This window comes from Perca fluviatilis, chromosome 11 (assembly GCF_010015445.1).
Source record: "Perca fluviatilis chromosome 11, GENO_Pfluv_1.0, whole genome shotgun sequence".
NCBI lineage: Eukaryota > Metazoa > Chordata > Actinopteri > Perciformes > Percidae > Perca > Perca fluviatilis.
Window position 1 is genome coordinate 4,543,628 of NC_053122.1, and position 22,661 is coordinate 4,566,288.

Below are 22,661 nucleotides of genomic sequence, written 5' to 3' on the forward strand. Positions count from 1 at the left end.
CTAACATGTGTGCTGAGGCCAACATGTGTGCTGAGACCAACATGTGTGCTGAGACCAACATGTGTGCTGAGACCATGTGTGCTGAGGCCAACATGTGTGCTGAGGCCAACATGTGTGCTGAGACCAACATGTGTGCTGAGGCCAACATGTGTGCTGAGGCCAACATGTGTGCTGAGGCCAACATGTGTGCTGAGGCCAACATGTGTGCTGAGGCCAACATGTGTGCTGAGGCCAACATGTGTGCTGAGACCAACATGTGTGCTGAGACCATGTGTGCTGAGACCAACATGTGTGCTGAGGCCAACATGTGTGCTGAGACCAACATGTGTGCTGAGACCAACATGTGTGCTGAGACCAACATGTGTGCTGAGACCAACATGTGTGCTGAGGCCAACATGTGTGCTGAGACCAACATGTGTGCTGAGACCATGTGTGCTGAGACCAACATGTGTGCTGAGACCAACATGTGTGCTGAGACCAACATGTGTGCTGAGGCCAACATGTGTGCTGAGGCCAACATGTGTGCTGAGACCAACATGTGTGCTGAGACCAACATGTGTGCTGAGACCAACATGTGTGCTAACATGTGTGCTGAGACCAACATGTGTGCTGAGGCCAACATGTGTGCTGAGACCAACATGTGTGCTGAGGCCAACATGTGTGCTGAGGCCAACATGTGTGCTGAGGCCAACATGTGTGCTGAGGCCAACATGTGTGCTGGAGACCATGTGTGCCAGACATGTGTGTTGCTACATGTTTAACTGAAAGTCAAGCAGCAAGAAAGATGGAATTTAATTTTAGTTTGATACCAGTAATAATTAGCAGGACAGATGAGGGGACGTTCAGTCCTGGTTCATCCGTCGGGTTAATGAGAGGTTTTCAGGTTCGTTCCTGCAGCAGAGAACGAGCCGTACTGTAACCGGGGGAGACGGGAGCAGGTTCAGAGGGTCATGGAGGATTTAGTTCTGACGTTTTGTGACTAATGAATCAGCTGAGGAGCTGGAGGATGCCAATCATAGGTGTATGTACCCCAATATTTACAAGAGGTAGATTTCTCCACCCTCAAAAAAATATAAAAGACAGCCCACTCCCCAAAAAGAGGTAATAAATAACAGTTGCGGGGGCTCAAAACTTGTACAGAAAACAAGAACTGTGTCTACTTTTTCCACTATTTTTTTTTTTTCTTACAGTGTAGATTTCGGGGGGATGCAGAGGACATAACAACCCACTCCCCAAAATTATTTAAAAATAACTGTTCAGGGGGCTCAAGACATGTATATAGCCCTTTTAGGGTTGCTTTTCTCCGAAAGTTGAATCAGTCTCAACTTTATTACAACATTGAAGGAAAAACGCAAACAAAAGAACGAATATTTGAATCCCAAAATTGAAAATTGAACACCCACCCAACAAATGAATATCAGCACCAGACTGAATGTTGACATATAGCCTTCTGTAATGATCCTTCCTGTAATTTGAGTCTAAATAATTCATAATTTCTGCTTTTTTAACTCAAGAATTACGTATAATTTCCTATAAATGAGTAGCCTGGTTGACACCAGACCCTTCTCAGCTGTAACTGAGAGTGGGGCTGGGAAAGGTTAATTGACAACTAATTTCTGCTCAAATGCCTCTGGGCGCAATTGGATAGTCCTTCAACCAATCAGAGCAACGATCTGGGTGACGCTGCGTTTCGGTAGCCGTCATGTTGAATGTAAACAAAAAGCTGCTCGCTGTCGCTGCGCTATCGTCATCGTGTAAAGCCCGCCTCGATGGTTGTGATTGGTGTAAAGCCCTCCTCAACGGTTGTGATTGGTGTAAAGCCCGCCTCAACGGTTGTGATTGGTGTAAAGCCCGCCTCAACGGTTGTGATTGGTGTAGAGCCCGCCTCAACGGTTGTGATTGGTGTAAAGCCCGCCTCAACGGTTGTGATTGGTGTAGAGCCCGCCTCAACGGTTGTGATTGGTGTAAAGCCCTCCTCAACGGTTGTGATTGGTGTAGAGCCCGCCTCAGTGGTTGTGATTGGTGTAAAGCCCTCCTCAGTAGTTGTGATTGGTGTAAAGCCTGCCTCAACGGTTTTGATTGGTGTAAAGCCCTCCTCAACGGTTGTGATTGGTGTAGAGCCCGCCTCAACGGTTGTGATTGGTGTAAAGCCCGCCTCAATGGTTGTGATTGGTGTAGAGCCCGCCTCAACGGTTGTGATTGGTGTAGAGCCCGCCTCAACGGTTGTGATTGGTGTAAAGCCCTCCTCAACGGTTGTGATTGGTGTAAAGCCCGCCTCAGCGGTTGTGATTGGTGTAAAGCCCGCCTCAACGGTTGTGATTGGTGTAAAGCCCGCCTCAACGGTTGTGATTGGTGTAGAGCCCTCCTCAACGGTTGTGATTGGTGTAGAGCCCGCCTCAACGGTTGTGATTGGTGTAAAGCCCTCCTCAACGGTTGTGATTGGTGTAGAGCCCGCCTCAGTGGTTGTGATTGGTGTAAAGCCCTCCTCAGTAGTTGTGATTGGTGTAAAGCCCGCCTCAGCGGTTGTGATTGGTGCCTCGATTTTGGGGACATTGGAAATGGGCTTGAATGGGCTCTTGGCCAGACTGACTTGCAAAGCAAATCTCAAATTTGCCGGAAGTTCGTCAGGGTTTTTCCAGGTTAACAAATGAGGTTTATTGACCATGAATTTCAAAAATGTAGTAAATGTAAAACTGGTAATAACTTGGTGTCAGTGGTGTTTATACACGATGGTGAAAAGAAACGTCAAAAAAAGAGCCAAAAACATTGAAAAAAGAGACAAAAGTGTCGATAAAAAGAGACGAAAATGTCAGAAAAAAAGTGTTGATTTTCAGGACGACAAGTACATGGTCGAATGGAAGACAACACAAGGTTTAACAGAATTAATAATTAATTTTCCCGCCACGCTGCTAATTAGCGCTCACCCTTAAGGTTACCCTCGTGCCAGGGTGTTAATTAGGTGTGTGTGTGTTGCATGTCCTCTTCTCACTGTGCGTCATCTCTCTCTCACACACACTTACTGTCTCTCTCTGTCAGTACGCTGATATCAGCTGGCAGCTGTGAGCTCCCCAAATGAGGTATAAAATAACCGTTCAGCTTTCTCAAACATGTGTGTATCCTTCTAGGGCTGTCGCCAGTTACATGACTGGCCACCGCAACGTTGGGTAATGCATTTCTCCAAAAGTTGAATCTGTTAGGGCTGGGCGTATCGATCTAAATATCGATAGTATCGATACCAAGATGAGTATTGGTATCGGATCGATACTGTCGCGATGAGATCGATACTTCTGTTGCAGTTTCACGAGTTCATGTGAGCACAGTGTCTCTCCAATTCTGTGCGCAGTGTGCAAACAGCGCACCTCTCTCTCTCTCTCTCTCTCTCTTTTTTTTTTTTTTTTTTTTTTTTTTTTCTTTCTCTTTCTCTTTTTCTTTTTCTCTCTCTCTCTCTCTCTCTTCTTTTTTTTTTTTTTTTTCTCTTCTCTTTTCTCTTCTTTTCTCTCTCTCTCTCTCTCTCTCTCTCTCTCTCTCTCTCTCTCTCTCTCTCTCCCTCCCCTGCTCTGCCGGAGAGCGGAGAGTCAGAACGGTTATATTTATATTTATACATTGTGGCTTTTGTTTACTTATTTTGCACAACTGACTATTTTTCACAGATATCTGTGCGTAATGGAAGGTATTTTTGGTTGAGTTGTTGACTTTGTTATATTTATATTTGTTACTGTATATTATTTTTATACCATTACATTGTTTTATATTCTAGTTATTAAATAAGAACATTTAGATTTGCCTGCGTTTTATCATAATCATAATCAACTAACTAAAGGCAAAATTATTCAATGATCGTGAGTTACAAGTAAAAAGTATCTGAATCGGTATCGGCGATACTAGCCCTGCATTTACTTGGTATCGGATCGATACCAAAATTCCCAGTATCGCCCACCCCTAGAATCTGTTTCAACTTTATTAAAGTGTTAAAGTGCCCATATTATGCTCATTTTCAGGTTCATGAGCTTTCCTTAGGATGTGCCATTTCTGTGTCTGTAGCTATTGAGGAGGAGAGAGGGGGGGCAAGGTGGAGGGTGGGGGTGTGGCCTTGACCAACTGCCACTTTGCTTGTTTGAAAGCCATGATGTCTCTCTCTCATGGGTGGGCCAAATCCTCTGGGCTGGCAAAGCAGAGAAAGGGGAGGTAACCTTGCTCCTTATGACCTCATAAGGAGAAGATTCCTGATTGGCCCATCTGAGCTTTCATTTTCTCAAAGGCAGAGCAGGATACCCAGGGCTCGGTTTACACCTATCACCATTTCTAGCCACTGGGGGAACTCATGTTAATGTTAAAAAACCTCATAATGTGAAATTTTCATGCCATGGGAGCTTTAACAAGCAACTCAATAGATACGCATTGTTTTTTGGCTGGTGAGTGAAGCAAATCTACCAGCCACTACTTGCATATTTTACCAGCATTTGGCTAGTAGATGATGCTAATTTTGGACCCTGGAGGAGTGACAGCTCTGTTTTACTTCTGTGTTTCACCTCACTCTGCTGAGCCCTGGACGCAGCGCTGACTCACAGCGTTTACTTTCCATAACACCTCGAGCCACAGAGTCATGAATAGCTGAGCTGCGTATGACGAATACTGTAGAAGAAGTACCCTGCTGCGTGAGTGCTCTGAGCGCGACTGCATCTCCTGCCCACAGGAATCTCTTTACAGTCGCCTGGAGGTGTTTGAATGGTTGTATCCTGGCTGTTTTCCTCAGATTAGTGGATTAATCCGTCCTTTTCTAGATGTCTTTTCCTGCACTCCTCAAAGAGAAGTGTCACGTAACACTACATTTGTCATAAGAGTTGAATGTAGTAGATCTTTTTTTGAACCAGAAATGCCAGTATTTCCCCTATGTTTGTGGAAGACTTTGGTGCACATATTTGTCGGGGGGTATTAGCACAAAGGAAGAGGAAGGGGGCACATTGAAACCTTCTTCCTGTTGATAAGAAATCAGAGAACACCCCTGGATTATTATTCTCACATATATAATTTGAGGAAACCCAGTGTGATGGCTGAGAAGCCGACCAGTGACAGGTCCCTCCTCCTAATCCGTATCACAGAAAAACATCCCAGGCCTGCAAGCTGTCCAAGCATAAAATCAGGGTGATGTGGTGTTGCCGTTTTTTATCGTCTCCCTGCACGCGGCTGTCAGAGCGCGCTGACTTGACGCATGCAGCCGAGCAGTCACTGGGTTGTCAGGAAAGATGAATTTGCTGGGATCCTGCGATAAGGTCAGCTGGGAGACGCCCCTGTGCTTGATGGCTGCCCAGTTCCTCTGAGAGGAAGACTCCAACCTGCAGCCTGCGCAGCTGAACCCGAACACACAGAAGAGGAAAACTGACAAATGGGTGCAGTTAATGAATGTGTGTGGGTAAGATGGACGGGTGGAGATGCAGGAAGGGAGATAAATTGTGGTGTGTTGTATAAAATGTTTGAATAAAGACATTGAGGCAGACACTAAAGTGACACCAGCTATTGAACGTGATTTATAAAACAGAATAATGCTAATTCTAAAATATATCCATGGATAGTAGATTTGTAGATTGCTAAACTCTTTGTTGACAAAATAACAAGGTAATCTTTTTTGCTCCATGAAGGCTTCATGTTCCACTTAGCAAATGAAGAACGAACGGGGCTCCACCTCGAACGCTGTATCCAGTTCTTATAATACATCCACGGGATGACCCTGTGTTGTTTTGCCGGAGCTATCTGCCTTGGTATCCCTGCTGCACTTCCCAGAATGGCTCCATTCAAATCAATGAGAGGGTTGAGATTTTTCCCGCAGGGCTGAATTCGGTCTGAACGCGGCCCTAATGTGCTTGACTTTGGCAGTGTGCAGTATAACTCGCAGAGCAGAGGCTTTGCAGAAGGTGTTTTCTGTATCCTGAAAGTCCTCTGCTCCGTGATCGTAGGTCTGCAGATAAACCCAGTGCAGATTAATACTTCTCTGCAGACAGTCGTACATGGCTAACCGAAAGCTGTCTGAACAGATTGTCCTCAACGCTGGACTCCACTCAGACCGGCAGTGAAGCTGTCAGCCCTGATGTCTCCATGACTCAGCTGTTTGATAGACGCCCCTGTCACACCTCCTTTGGAAAAAAAGAAAAGAAATAAGTTACAGAGCAGAGAGCTACACTGAGACCTTGACAAGTCAACAGTATATGGCTTAAAGGGATGTGGAGGGAAAAGCTTCTGTTTGAACTGGGAGGCAGATGGATGGAGATGATCCTTTTGGTTTCATATTTAGGAGTGGATACTCGCCCTCTGTCTCACCCCAACTCATCCCCAACACACTATGGCTGACAGTCTTCACAGATCACCTGGAAAATAACCACAAATTATCAGCCAAATTGATGTAATTTGTTGGTAGAAATGGACTCCAATAGATGGCCGGTGTCTATCATTTGGAGTCCCTGCTCCATTAAATCCAATTGGCTGCTAGAATGGAGAATTACAGACGGGTGAAAACTAAAGGAAAGCAGAACATAAAGTGTGTTAGTGAGGTGTTGCTCCACGACAAGCCATCAGAACAGCTTCTTTGCTTCTTGTCACAGAGGGCCAGATGTACTAACGCTTTTGCGCCCACTTCAGGCGTATTAGTTTTGCAATGTGCGCTTAAAAGCATGGCGAGGTACGTACAAACAGGCCGCACTGAGGTAAAAGAGCAGACTGCCTGTCGCAGGGACTGAAAATGGCAAATTGCACTTTTCCGTGTCATGCATATGCATTCACTGGAGGGTGAAGGGGAGTGTGGGAGTTTCCCATAAAGAGATGGGAGGAGAAGCGCAAAGTCTGCCTAATGACTGTATGTATTCCGCGGTATGTACAAAAACCGCACGTGAAAGAGCACCTCTATTTTGCGGGGAAAATTCTCCGTCTCTTAAAAGCGGGTATAAACCAGCCGAAGGCGGGTTTCCTCTCATATGCCTCCTGATGAAATGGCCGCAGTAGTCCGAGCAAAATGACGACATAGGCCAAGGAGACGAGCTGAAAGGGTTTTTTGCCACAAGGATCTTATTTCTCACATAAAAAACAAAAGAAAAGTTGTTGTTGTCGTGCCTTTGAGACTTTTACTGAAGAAATCCTGAACAATAAAAGTCCACACAACATTCTGGGATTGGAGAAAAACGTGCTCTGGTTTATTGGCATTTCTTTAAACCAATCACAATCGCTTTGGGCGGTCCTAATCGCCCGACGGAGCCACGGTGCTGCTGCTAAATAGCCTTCGGGAAGGAACTTGTTTTGGTGAAACGTGTGTACGTTCAAAAGTAGTTTTAGAAAGTGTGTTGCTGAAGAGGAAGACATGGTCGTCCAGCTTCACTAGCTATGTTTCCATTCACACGTTTTTATCCGAGTTAAGTGAAAATGAAAAATGCCGTCATGGAAACAGTAAAATTCGATAGAATTTCATGTATATCGACTCAAAGGAAATACGTTCGGTCTCAACGGATTTTCTCTTGATCGATATATAGATCGGCTTATGCGATAAACGCTGATGGAAACCTTATTTGCAGAATAAATGAATGAATTGCGATTAAGTTTTAGGTCATTTTATGGTTGCAACCCGCCACAAAATGAAGAAGAAGAAGTTTTAGGTCATTTCCGCCCAGTATTTCCTCTCTGTTTGCACACATGACAGGCGTCAACAAAGACATGATGGAAGTGGACGAACGAGGAGACGAGAGACTTTTTGAATTTAATTTACGAGCAAAATATAACTGCTAATTTAGATAGCAAAAATCTAAGAAATGCCATAATTTATCAGGAACTCGCGAAGGAAATGACCAACAAAGGTTACGACAAGCCGTGGGACGTCCTGCGGAGTAAATGGAAGGCGCTCTAACAGCGATACATGTCTCAAAAAAGAGAGTTGTCTCGCTGCGGTTGCCGGAGGGAAAATAAAAGGCAAGTTCCACCTTTTTGATGAGCTGGATCAGATCCTCGGCCAAAGGCCCATCGGAGCTTCCTCGCCTTCTTATATTAACAACTACTTTTGTCTAGCAAAACTTTGTTTGCAAATGTTTCCTTGAATGTTGTGCGATTCAGTGTGAAAATGAACGGAAACACCTTAAAATGTCTCTAATCAATTCGATATACCAATTTAATCACAAAACACAGGGTTTATACATTTTGAAAAAAACTGGAAAAGTTATGGAATTTGAAAAATGCAAATTCCAGGCCTGGAAAGGTTTTGGAAACTTAAAAAGACCCAGAAAGTTTTGGAAAAGTCATGGAATTTTTTTTAACACATCATAACAATATGTGATTAATAAATGTATTTTCACATCGTCTTAACCTCAACGTTGTATTCGGGGAGAGATATTATGTCTCCCACGATGAACCACATACGTTATCATTCATGTTATAGTTAAACCTCTGAGGGGTAAACTTTAACACAGATTTGTATTCTTATTGTATAATGTCGACTGACATTTTCAGGAACACACAGTCATGGAAATTTGCCGAAAAGTAATGAAAAAGCCATGGAAAAGTATTGGTTAAAATGCGTATGAACCCTGAAAACAGCACGTGACGTCATTACACACAGGTTTTTTTTCGCTTTAAAGCAGTTGGATGGAAACACACTTTCACCAGCTTTATTCGCATGAGGTTTTTTTTTACCGAACTTCAGATAATTCAATTGACAAGTGGATGGAAACTCAGCTACTGTCTGTCTGACTGACTGACTGTGGGACCCTAAAGGACCCATATTAACCCAGGAGGTGCTAGTGCCTCCGCAGCACCACTTAAACTCATCACCGGCAGCTGTAATTAAACCATGAACTCAACATCCCTTCAGTTCAGCAAATTGAAGTTCTCTTCGATCACGCCCTCTGTCACACTCCTCCTTTCTGCGGATGATGCACTGCTGCGGAGATGTCGTGAAGGCCGTGACCCTCCGCAGAGCGCTTAACACCCACCTGCCGAGTCCTTCATCTGCTGCTCAGTGGGTCTAATAGATGGACGTTTTTCCCTGCCTGTGCTTCTGTCACCGCCTGCTTAATGCGGTTAATGGAGTCACTGGTTGTACAGCAGATGGTGAAGAGAATTCAGTAAATCACTTGTCTTTTAGGTGGTGGTCTGTAGGAAAATGCGCTGTGTGGCTTCAGTTTAGTGTGAGTGATGTACTTCCATCCAGAGACGTTTTTATGAATACTTAATATGGTGATCCATCTCTTGGAGCCGCTCATTTTCAGAGTTTATTATTCAGTTTAGACCAGTGGGTCCCAACCATAGAATACTCGAGGCTGCAAAACAGCAGTGTACAAACCAACGGGTGACGTCATGGGTCAGTGTAACGCTTATCAGTTCAAACGGACATTTGGAAAAACAGAAAAATTGGTTCAAATATCAGATTTTTTTCAAAATTCAAAATTAAATTCAAAAGTTGGATCTTTAACCTGTTTTTCCAATTTTCTGTTTTTTATTCAGAGGATCAGAAATTGAGAAAATTACAAAATTGCATCTGAGCTATTCAATCCTGCCATGTGGTATTCTCTCCCTCTACTTTGCGGAATATGCAGGTCATTGCATATGGACCCAAAAAACACCAAACTGATAGACTTTGGGATCAGAGGTGCAACTGATGGTTTCGAGTGGTGGTGGTGGGGGGGCGTAGCTAGGGGGAACGAGGGAGAGAATACCACATGGTAGTATTGAATAATTGGAGCCCAGACGCAATTTTGTAATTTTCTCAATTTCTGATCCTCTGAATAAAAAACAGAAAATTGGAAAAACAGGTTAAAGATCCAACTTTTTAATTTGTTAAGGCGGAAAAAATGAAAAATCTGATATTTGAACCCATTTTTCTGTTTTTCCAAATGTCCGTTTGCGCTTAGAAAATTGAACTGATAAGCGTTAACACTGACCGTCATGGATGCTACGCCCATTATTTTTACAGTCTACGGCAGTGGTTCTCAAACCTTTTTCAATAATGTACCCCCCTTTGAAATATTTGTTAGCTGACAAGTGCAAAGCATTTTTGGTAGAAAAAAAGGCTCTACAAAGAGGTACATTACAGCTCTGCACCATTAGTGTCTGATTTTACTTAACAAGCTTGTAACTGAAACACACTTAAATGCTACTTCAAATGTTTAGAATCCATAACTAAATACATTTCATGAATTATGCATGACTGATACATTTGAGTAGTAGTATTTTGATTAACATTTCAAAAAGGAATCTCACGTACCCCCTACAGTACTCCAAAGTACCCCTAGGGGTACACGGACCCCCATTTGAGAAACACTGGTCTACGGTCCCAACCTGGCGATTGCTACCTCCATGCGGCCCCGAGTTAATTCTGAGTGGACACCAGATTAAAAGAATCCTCGCCGCCTGTCAACATCCAGAATAGCAGCATTTTTAACACATCCCGTCTCTACGGTTTGGAGCCACTGGTTTAGGATCCGATTGTAGCTGCCAGTACACGACTGCAGCAGGGTCTACGCCATACATCAGTGTTTTCAAACAGGTCTGATGTGCCCTCCTTCAATCCCTGCACTGTTCACTTTTACACTACCACCACTGCACACACTCTACCATATAGCAGAGGTGTATAGTCCAGGTGCCAGAAAGTGAAAATCCTGCCATGTTTTTGGATCTGCCTCTACATCTAGAACAGGTGTTTTCACTAACGAGCTCATCTACCTGGTAGAGGAGCTGGTTTAGTGATGGTTGGGACAGCTGCTGGACAGGATTTCTACTTTCTGGCACCTGGACTATACACCTCTGCCATATAGCACCTTATCATGGTCATTGCATCACATGGTCAGTCCATACCAGACCTTTGGAATCACTTCACAAATTGTTAACTTGTTAAATTTCTGTGATTGATTCGTATGTATGTGAGATATATGTGTGTATGTATGTATGTATGTGTGTTGTGTTATGGTTGTCTAAGCTACTGGATGCCTACAATTTCCCTCGGGATGAATAAAGTATCTATCTGTCTGTCTGTCTGTCTGTGTCTCTCTCTCTCTCTCTCTCTCTCTTTCTTTCTTTGTTTGTTTGTTTGTTTGTTTCTTTCTTTCTTTCCGGCTGTTTCCCCAGGTGGAAAAATAAGGAAGTAAGAAATATTCCAGAGTGAGCTGTGCGCAAATGATTTCCCCCTGATACAAAGTGAAGTTGGGGTTATACATTTTACTTATTACCGCTTCACACATAGACAGAGGTGTTTTCAGAAAACATAACACCAGAATTAGGGCTGGGCGATATGGAGAAAATCAAATATCACAATATCGATACCGCAACGATATTGTAGTGTTGACTATTGGTGCTTTCACAAAATATTTTCACAATGAGATTTTTGATAAATAATCATCATAATGACTAAGTGGGTAAAGGTAAATAAAAGAACAGTTACAACAGTCTGGTAAGTTCAGAAAATGACATCACTTCACTGTAATGCAGCCTTTAAAACCAGGAAAAGACACTTATGTCATATTCCGATATTCAAAATCTAAGACGATATCTAGTCTCGTATCACGATATTAATATAATATTGATATATTGCCCAGCTCTAACCAGAATTAATCTTGGTTGAAGTTTAGACAAAAGTGCACAGAGTTGGCTGCAGAAGTGACATTATCAAACAAAATATTTCCGTTTGCCTTGCTTTTTCTGCAAACTTTGACCAATTTGAAACTGTAAAAGTGTTAAAGCTGTGTGTGTGTGTGTGTGTGTGTGTGTGTGTGTGTGTGTGTGTGTGTGTGTGTGTGTGTGTGTGTGTGTGTGTGTGTGTGTGTGTGTGTGTGTGTGTGTGTGTGTGGCGTGTGTGTGTGTTTTTCTACAGTAAAACTCTCAAGTTATCTGTTGATTCTTTATGGATGTGGCTCTCTCCTTCACCCCAAAGACCTCATAACTTTGCTACTGTCGTCTGTCAGTCCACCCCCCCCCCCCACACACACACCCAAACACACACACACACACACACACACACACACACACACACACACACACACACACACACACACACACTCTCTCTCTCTCTCTCATGCTTTGCTGTTTCCCTGCAGGGAGAAAGAGAAGAAGCCGAAGGCCCCGAGGACGCTGATCACTGCTGAAGGCCGAGTCATGAACGTCAACGAGCCCAAGTAAACACTTTTTCCATTAACAAAATACAACCTTGGTTTTTAAAGTAGTCAAAGGGACCTTTCTCTTTTTTTACAACCTGGGTCTTATTTTTTTTTATCATTCCTGTCTTTTGTGGCAACAGCAACAGAAATCGCACAAACCATAAAAAGAAAAACATTCTGAGTTTCACTCTATTATTTAAGACTCTTATACTGAAGTTTTGACTGACTGCATTCACTAGCTTTATAGTGCAGTATATTAGTATAATTGACATGTTTGTTCACTTGCCTTTTAATTCCTTAATAATGGGGGGATTTTGGGGTTTTGTTTACAACCTGTCTGATCATAACGGATATGAACAAAAACCAAAACAACCAAAGCATGACCCAAATTGTAAAAAAAAACGATGAATCAAAGTCAGTGGTGGAGGGTAACTAAATACTTTATTTAAATACTATACTACTACAAATTTAAGATACTAAATTCAAATGTATTTGAGTTTTTTTCTGGCATACATACTTCTCACACTCCACCGTTTTAGTTACTTTTAAAATTAAAACGTGAATATTATGTGTAAGTAGTAAACATTGATGTTTGGACTGTCGTGTCACTTTAGGCTCTGGGTAATTCGTGACAAACATTTCACACTATTTCCACTCTTTGTTTTTACAAAACAATCAGCAGATAAATCCATAATAAAAATAATCATTAGTTAATAGTTCAAACTGTGCTCCAGCCCAACCAACTCCAACAGTAAAATCCTGCTTTAACATTAATGCTGAGAAATAATAATCTAATTAGAGAATATTTAAAAGTTTGACAGAGAGACGAAGTCCCTCCCTTTCCGGTGGACCCTATGGGACCTTATGGGCCTGTTTTAACGATCTAAGCGCACAGCGTGAAGCGCCTGGCGCAGGTGCGTTTAGGGCGTGTCCAAATCCACTTTTGCTAGTTTGACGGTAGAAAAAAAGGGTCTATGTGCCGGGCGCCTGGTTCTAAAGGGTTGTACTTAGTGTCTTCATTAATCAGAGGTGTGTTTTGGGCGTAACATGCAATCAACCAATCAGAGATCATCTCCCATTCCCTTTAAAAGCCAGGCGCGTTTAGACTTTGGAGCATTGCTGTTATGACGGAGGATTTACACCGTAATATTTTTATGTGTAATCTTCTGCATGTGTGTGTGCTGCTGTGTGTCCCTGTGCATCAGACGTGTGTATAAAGCCGTGGTGATAAACAGGCAGAGTGCTTGCGCACACAACATGGTGTTTAACGCACCCCCGTTCCACGTTTTCTCGGGGCTGAATGTGGCCTTGATGTCACATGGTGTCCACCGGAAGGGGAGGGACTTTAACTACATCTTACTGATTATTCTTATGTACTTTTACTGAAGGAGCATTTCCAATGCAGGACTTTTACTGTAACAGTGTTTTCACAATGGGGTGTTGGTACTTTTACTGAATACTTCCTCCCCCTCTGGTAAGATCTCATCTCAGTGGCTTTATGTTGTTACCGGCTATGATTGACTGTGAGGGAAATCGACCAATCCACTCACTCACTCACAGCAACGAAACGCAGCAGAAAAGCAACCTAATAGTTTCTCAAAACACAATCAACTCCTTCAATTTTGTTTCAGAAAAAGAAATAAACAGAAAGAAATCACTCCGCACCTCCGCTCTGATACAGTTTCCCCTTAACAGTGCTTCATAACTGTAATGTGTTTTCTTTGAGACCCTCGATTACCTCCTCCTGGTCAATCTGCTCAGACAGCGAGACGGGGAAAAAAGCTTCCAGGTGCTGTGTGATTGCTTCATTTACGCCATTGTTTTTTTGGATTGGCCTGCCTGCATGCTGGGGAGGGAACCTGATCGCTGTGGTTCGGGCCACCCCGTTCTCCCTCCCTCCATGGACCTTTGTCACGGCAGAAATGTTGACATGTCACAGTAGGAAAAGCACAGGTGTGTTCAAAACCATTAATAATTAGGAGAGGCTCTGGTATTGTGCATGCTGACTCACAATTCCTGACGCACAATATACAATATACAATACCTGACGCACAAAATGTCTGCTGTGAAAAAGGTCCATACCTTTTTCACAGCAGACATTTTGACTTGTCATAGTAGGAAAAGCACAGCTGAGATTGATAACCTTAACGATGGCTCAGTTCCATCAAGTGTCCCAGTAAGATATTTCAGTGAGTCAGCATACACAATACCAGGGTCTCTCCTAAGTGGAATGCAGCCATCAGTAATGGTTTAATACCAGGGTCTCTCCTAAGTGGAATGCAGCCATCAGTAATGGTTTAATACCAGGGTCTCTCCTAAGTGGAATGCAGCCATCAGTAATGGTTTAATACCAGAGCCTCTCCTAAGTGGAATGCAGCCATCATTAATGGTTTAATACCAGGACCTCTCCTAAGTGGAATGCAGCCATCATTAATGGTTTAATACCAGGGCTCTCTCTAAGTGGAATGCAGCCATCGTAATGGTTTAATACCAGGGCCTCTCCTAAGTGGAATGCAGCCATCAGTAATGGTTTAATACCAGGGTCTCTCCTAAGTGGAATGCAGCCATCAGTAATGGTTTAATAACCGGAGCCTCTCCTAAGTGGAATGCAGCCATCATTAATGGTTTAATACCAGGACCTCTCCTAAGTGGAATGCAGCCATCAGTAATGGTTTAATACCAGGGTCTCTCCTAAGTGGAATGCAGCCATCATTAATGGTTTAATACCAGGACCTCTCCTAAGTGGAATGCAGCCATCATTAATGGTTTAATACCAGGACCTCCTAAGTGGAATGCAGCCATCAGTAATGGTTTAATACCAGGACCTCTCCTAAGTAGAATGCAGCCATCATTAATGGTTTAATAACAGGACTCTCCTAAGTGGGAATGCAGCCATCAGTAATGGTTTAATACCAGGACCTCTCCTAAGTGGAATGCAGCCATCAGTAATGGTTTAATACCAGGGTCTCTCCTAAGTGGAATGCAGCCATCAGTAATGGTTTAATACCAGGACCTCTCCTAAGTGGAATGCAGCCATCAGTAATGGTTTAATACCAGGACCTCTCCTAAGTGGAATGCAGCCATCAGTAATGGTTTAATACCAGGACCTCTCTAAGTGGAATGCAGCCATCATTAATGGTTTAATACCAGGGTCTCTCCTAAGTGGAATCATTAATGGTTTAATACCAGGACCTCTCCTAAGTGGAATGCAGCCATCAGTAATGGTTTAATACCAGGCTCTCCTAAGTGGAATGCAGCCATCATTAATGGTTTAATACCAGGACCTCTCCTAAGTGGAATGCAGCCATCAGTAATGGTTTTAATACCAGACCTCTCCTAAGTAGAATGCAGCCATCATTAATGGTTTAATACCAGGACCTCTCCTAAGTGGAATGCAGCCATCAGTAATGGTTTAATACCAGGACCTCTCCTAAGTGGAATGCAGCCATCAGTAATGGTTTTAATACCAGGACCTCTCTAAGTGGAATGCAGCCATCAGTAATGGTTTAATACCAGGACCTCTCCTAAGTGGAATGCAGCCATCATTAATGGTTTAATACCAGGTCTCTCCTAAGTGGAATGCAGCCATCATTAATGGTTTAATACCAGGGTCTCTCTAAGTGGAATCATTAATGGTTTAATACCAGGACCTCTCCTAATGGAATGCAGCCATCATTAATGGTTTAATACCAGGTCTCTCTTCCTAAAGTGGAATGCAGCCATCATTAATGGTTTAATACCAACCTCTCTAAGTGGAATGCAGCCATCATTAATGGTTTAATACCACCTCTCTATAAGTGGAATGCAGCCATCATTAATGGTTTAATACCAGACCTCTCTAATAATCAGCATCATTAATGGTTTAATACCAGAGTACAAGACCCCGGGGTCAAGGCCTTAAAACACGGCTGATTTCATTTGTAATCTGAGCTGAGGACACACTCGGGTCACGAGTGTGCCCTTTATATGATATATCGCTTTGCATCAGCAGAGAAATGGGGGCAGTTTGCTTCACTGCTGTCTGGGCCATAACATAAAAAATATCACGTCTGGACTATTAATATTTCTCACCATGAGTGGCCTGTAAAATCATGTTCTGGAGATTGATGCTACTCAAACACAATATTTCTTAGGATACATTAAAATTGCTGCGCTTTGGTTTGGGAGTTTTGAGCCAAAAGTGATCTCCGTGTAGTTTTTAAGTGTTTTTAGCTGCAGTAGACGAACTGATCTCTGTTTAAACTAACACGCCCAAACCAAAATATCTCATCAACATTCTGGTATACTTGACACAAACAGGAGGCAGCGTGGAGACTTTGACCGTTGCTGGTAGTTGCCATGGTAACGTGAGTAGCTGTAAGTCTCAGAGAACGAGACGTCGTGACCGATAAGACCCAATCAGGAGGAGAAACGTTGGCGTCAGTGTCGGCGTTGCCAAAGGTCTCCGTTAGCGGCTGTTGAGACTGAAACACAACCCCGCAGATTACCAACCAGAACGGGTCAGAAGGGTTTCCTAATGTCTCCGGTTTAGGGCAGGGGGAATGAGAGGGGAACGCCAGAGCAGGGGGAATGAGAGGGGGAAATGCCAGAGCAGGGGGAATGAGAGGGGGAAACGCCAGAGCAGGGGGAATGAGAGGGGGAAGCAGCCAGAGCAAGGGGAATGAGAGGGGAATGAGAGGAAATGCCAGAGCAGGAGATGAGAGGGGAAACGCCAGAGCAGGGGGAATGAGAGGGAGAGCACGGAGCAGGGGGAATGAGAGGGGAAACGCCGGAGAGCAGAGGGGAATGAGAGGGGGAAATGCCAGAGCAGGGGGAATATGAGAGGGAGAAATGCCAGAGCAGGGGAATGAGGAGGGGAAATGCCAGAGCAGGGGGAATGAGGGGGAAATGCCAGAGCAGGGGGAATGAGGGGGGAAACGCCAGAGCAGGGGGAATGAGGGGGGAAATGCCAGAGCAGGGGGAATGAGAGGGGAAATGCCAGAGCAGGGGAATGAGGGGGAAACGCCAGAGCAGGGGGAATGAGAGGGGAAACGCCAGAGCAGGGGGAATGAGAGGGGGAAACGCCAGAGCAGGGGGAATGAGAGGGGGAAACGTAGCAGAAGATATCCGTTTGTAAACCAAGATGTAGCGATGTAAATGTAGATAAGCGGGCCACGCGGAATCTGCGGATGCAGAACTTTCTGCAGATTTCCAACTAATTAAAAAAAATTGAATTAAACTCAATGTTAAAGCTGCATAAACATGATGGTAAAACCACAAGGTAGGGGGCAGAGCAGAGGAGCAGAGCAGGTTTACATCATCATAGCTCCTGGATCTGGTTGCTTCTTGAAAGGTCCGCTGCAGTGAGGTCAAAGTTGAAATAATTTGAACTCAGCGCAGTGCTCGGCGGCCAATATGAGCGTTGCGCGACGCTAAGGGAAGCGCTTCCTCTGAGTTGCCTCCACCGTCCTCCCCGTAGGAAACCAATGGCAACGAGAGCGTAGAGCCGTTCTGCCGCCTATCATGTGTAGGCAGCTTAAAACATCTCCGCCCCATCTCGGCTGAAAACTAAAAAGAAAATCTGCAGATTTGGTTTGGGTCTGCTTATAAGAAATGGTATTAGCTAAATGTACTTAAAGTGATGGTTCGGAGTAATTTCACCCTAGGGTCCTTTGCACAATGACCTCGAGCCAAACACCCCCCCAGAAGCTTTTTTCACCTGGGTCGAACATTGGGAGCGTTAGCGTGGTGAAGCGTTATCATCTGAATAGCTTAGCGCAGAGGCTAATGGATCCAAGTGTCTCTTAACATTACCCCACTAATAATGCCCGAAATGATACCAAACGTCTACAGTAGTACAAATAGGTTATGCTCTCATAAAACGATGGATTGTAAAGTCTGTAAGTACACCGAAGAAGTTTATGTAAATAACACTTGCCTGCTGGCTGCTCTCTGCTGCTGCTGCTGCTGTTACTACCGGGCAGTAAGAGTGCTTAGGGACATCTACAAATTACAACAATCGAAAAGAGATGCAACAAAAATATTTATTAATTTAATGATTAAATAAGGTAATGTCTCCAAACTTACCTCAATTATTACTTGTCTCCTGCTAGTTATACTACAGCACTTACTTTAAAAAATAAGTTAAATTAAAAATATTTTTGTTGCATCTCTTTCGGTGTTGTAATTTGTAGACGGCCCTAAGCACTCGTCTTACAGCAGCAACAACAACAGCAGAGAGCAGAAGCCAGCAGGCAAGTGTTATTTACATAACCTTCTGGTGTACTTACAAACTTTACAATCCATCGTTTTATGAGTGCATAACCTATATATACTAGTGTAGACCTTTGGTATCATTTCGGGCATTATTAGTGGGGTAATGTTAAGAGACACTTCGGATCCATTAGCCTCTGCGCTAAGCTATTCAGCGGCTAACGCTACTCTACGCTACTCTACGCTACTCTACGCTAACTCTCCCAATGTTAGACCCAGGTGAAAAAAGCTTCTGGGGGGGTGTTTGGCTCGAGGTCATGGTGCAAAGGACCCTAGGGTGAAATTACTCCGAACCATCACTTTAAAGTAAAAGTACGTATGTTGCAGTGAAATGTTCCCTATCAGTGCTTTCCTATTCTACATGATTAAAATTCCTGCTACGTTATTGTGTACGTGGCATTTTACTGCTGCAGTGGAGTAAGTGTAAAGTGGCAGAACATGGTAATACTCAAGTGAAGTTCAAGTTCCTCAAATTTGTACCTAATTATGTACTTAGTTACATTCCAGCACTGTGTGGAATAGGCCTGCACGATTAATCGTTATGAAATTGCGATCTCGATTCACCCCTGTTCGCGATTTAAGATTTAATTTTTAAATGACTTCGATTTATTTTTTTTAATTTATTTTTGGGGGGCATTTTCGGCCTTTATTTTGATAGGACAGCTGAAGACATGAAAGGCAAGCAGTTAAAGAGTGTGCTAAGAAATCATAATTTTTTTGATACTGTACTTAATTAAATTGGCAATTGACAAACTCCATTTCTCTAGAGACTGAAGCTGGAGCTGCAGCATGTTGAGTAACATGTTTTAATTATGTAAAGACATGTTCAAGGAGTTCAGATAGAGCCTGCATAAGGGCCATATTTAGTTCAATGTGTTATAAGTCACTATTTTTGGTAGCCTACTGTACTTAAATGGCCAGTATGTACTTTATTTTCTGTATTCATAGAAGCCTCTATGTTTACAGGCTTGTGGTGATAAGCAATGTGCTATAGGTGCCAAAAAAAATCCGGAGTGTCTATTTGCACCCCCGGTACGAATAGCCTCGGCCACACAGCTGAGCTATTCACACCCGGTGACGTAACAACAAAAACACGTTGCTCGCGTGCACCGAAATCATGGCGGACGTTCATCTTCCATGACCGCAGAAACTGGCATATTAAGAAAGTTTTGTCTCTAAAGTTTATAACAATTGAATTTCTAGCGCAAAATGGATACTACAGTTGCGCTTTCTGTCTTCAGTGAAAGCATACAACCGTTAGTTTGTTAGTTAGTACCTATTTTTTTTATATACAGTATGGTTACCTAGCAACCGCGGCTTGAAGACACCTAGTGGTAAACAGTCAATGTTCTGTAAGAATTGCCTGGTGAGTGGTTAGTACGCTGAGCTTTGGTCTGGCAGTCGGGAGTTTGATTCCCCAGTGAGGTGATCTTGTTTTTTTCATTTTGGATTAGATAATTTGCATGCCATTGCGCAAATCAGGGGCCGCGAACGCGAAATGTTTTTTGCAGGGTGGTAGGGGAAGACCATGGGGAAGACTCATGAATATTCCTGCTCTGGTTGGGTTGGTTAGGTTTAGGCAAGAGGAGTGGGATGGTTATGGTTAGGGTAAGAATGTCAGGGCGATAATATTCCAAAAAGGTGTAATACATGAGTAGTATGGATAACTGTGTGTAAATATATGCCAAGGTACTGTAAATGCACAGGGGTGCAAATAGCATACATTGATATTTTTACCAAACGGGGTATTAATAGAACACATTGCTGTGTGCACCGGTGGAGTACGAATAGCATTCATTTCTAATTGCACCAGGGTACGAATAGCATACACTGCTAATTGTAGCAGGGGTGCAAATAGCCTCACCCAAAAAAATCTATGTTTGGTACTGCCAATTTGTTTTGTTTTGTCATGGTTCATGTGTGCAATAAACATTATACTTCGTGATTCATATTTTTCCCTGAATCGTGCAGGCCTAGTGTGGAAGCACTGGCAGCAGTTTTGTATATTAGTCTATTTAAAGAACAGTCAAACCAGTTTATTAATCAACCTCTTTGTGTTCATTTACAGACTGGACTTCTCTCTGACTGAAGACGAAGAAAACGACACTATCGTCTTAGACCTGGGCGTGTACAGGTACGAAACGATGAGCCCAAAAACCTCAACATCTTCATTCATAAATATCAGGGGTTAAAGTGGGATTTGGCAGGTGGTTTTCCCCACTTCTGTTAACTGCATGCTAAATTATTCAGAGCACACAAGGCCAAATTTCCTCCTAAAGTCCAGTTCAGACCAACAATAGACGACTAGGACGACTAAGAAGACGAGTGTAAACTTGCAGCGAGCCGGTCTGCAGCGTTCTGAAAGCTGCCAGTTCTCACCAACGAGACCAGACGAGACGGTGTATCATCTCCAAAACAACGCCTCTTTGTACTTCTGTTGTAACTTCAGACTTTCAGGCTTTTTTTTGTAGCTGAATATATCATCTGTTGTGTCTAAATATGAATGTGGGTAACGTTAGTGATATTGAGATGCTTGCTACAGTTAATTTAGTATGGTACGTGTTCTACGCCGCTAGTTCCTTCAGTACTTTCTATATACGTACTTTTTTTGTGATTTTGTTTTTTATTTTTTAAATAGTTCCAGCGGTTTACCGTGGTCCTTGGTTTTTTTAATTCCCATTTTTCCATGTGAAAAGAGACCAACTTTTGTTCTTCAGTTGTTGTTATATTGTCTTCTGTTAGCGTTACTTTTGTAGAAAGTTGTAAGGTATTTTGATTTATTGGTGTGAGAGGCACAGCAGTGTTCTCAAATTTTTCAATAATGTACCCTGTGAAATATTCTTGTGCAGTACCTGCCAACGCATCTTTTGGGGAAAAAAAGCCTGTATAAAGAGGTACATTACAGCGCTGCACCACCCCTGTCTGATTGACTAAAAAACAACTTTGTAACTTAAAATGTTTAAAATACATTACTAAATTAATTTACTATTATAGTAAATGAAGATATTTAAAAACAAATCTCACTTACCCCCTGCAGTGATCCAAAGTACCCCTAGGGGTACGCGTACCCCCATTTGAGAAACACTGGTCTACAGTACTACTACTGTATAGGACATTATTTTAATAGTTTATTTTTTACTGTGTAGGCATGTAGATATTTTAAAAAGACATGTTTATGTTGAAAAATATATAAAATAAATATACGCAGTAGTTACTGGCTCGCCCTCTTACGGACATAATGCACAAAAATAGATATTCGTATATTCAAACCTATTTGTTATTTGAACGTCATTTTTGGCCCTAGTAAGAACTCTCTGGCAGCGCCAGTTAGAAACTTTACAACCATCATGTTGGCTGTTTTTTCAACATTTTAAAGTCCTGCTGCCGCTCTACAGCTCAGCTTCATGGCTCTAGTGGATTGCAGGTTGTAAAATATGTGTGACCAAAGCTCTCCGTCAGCCCAGCTGATCCGTGTAGACACTACTGCACCTGTGTCTCTTTATATAAACTGACTTCCACGTCTCTCCCCTCCACAGACACATGGACACCTCGTTGATTGGCGTGGATGTTCAGCCAACGTACGCCAGAGTCACAGTCAAAGGAAAGGTACGCTGTGGAGATTTTATTATATATTAGTTCATAACTTTTAGGATTAGGCAACACTTTTGTTCCTTAAAGGTCCCATGGCATGAAAATTTCACTTTATGAGGTTTTTTAACATTAATATGAGTTCCCCCAGCCTGCCTATGGCCCCCCAGTGGCTAGAAATGGTGATAGGTGTAAACCGAGCCCTGGGTATCCTGCTCTGCCTTTGAGAAAATGAAAGCTCAGATGGGCCAATCAGGAATCTTCTCCTTATGAGGTCATAAGGAGCAAGGTTACCTCCCCTTTCTCTGCTTTGCCCGCCCAGAGAATTTGGCCCACCCACGAGCAAAGTGGCAGTTGGTCAAGGCCACACCCTCCACCTTGCCCCCCCCCCTCTCTCCTTCTCAATAGCTACAGAAACAGAAATGGCACATCCTAAGCTAAGTTATAATGTTACCCAGCATGCCGTTGGGCGGTGTACATTTGTAAATGTAAAATTATTGTGTTAGAAACTGTTTAAGTCACATATTTTGTTATATGCTATGGTGTTTTATCCTTTTAAAGAGAGTTAGCTGTGGGTTATTAATTCTTGTGTTATAAAGTTACTACCATGAGTGAGAAGGCTACGCAGTTAACAGGGGTCCCGGTACTGCGACGGAGGAAAAAAAAAAACTGGATCGGCCCGTGGATCTGTTAATTTTTCCAACT

At 43.0% G+C, this 22,661-nt stretch overlaps 1 protein-coding gene across 1 annotated transcript in view; it reads left to right on the top strand.

The window, feature by feature from the left end:
• Positions 1-22,661, top strand: part of dnaaf11 (dynein axonemal assembly factor 11) — a 64,926-nt gene that overhangs the window by 16,206 nt on the left and 26,059 nt on the right. Inside the window, exons 8-10 of the mRNA XM_039816106.1 lie at positions 12,057-12,134; positions 20,437-20,502; positions 21,905-21,974. Coding sequence (XP_039672040.1) covers positions 12,057-12,134; positions 20,437-20,502; positions 21,905-21,974 — 214 coding nt within the window. The remainder of the gene's footprint in view (positions 1-12,056; positions 12,135-20,436; positions 20,503-21,904; positions 21,975-22,661) is intronic.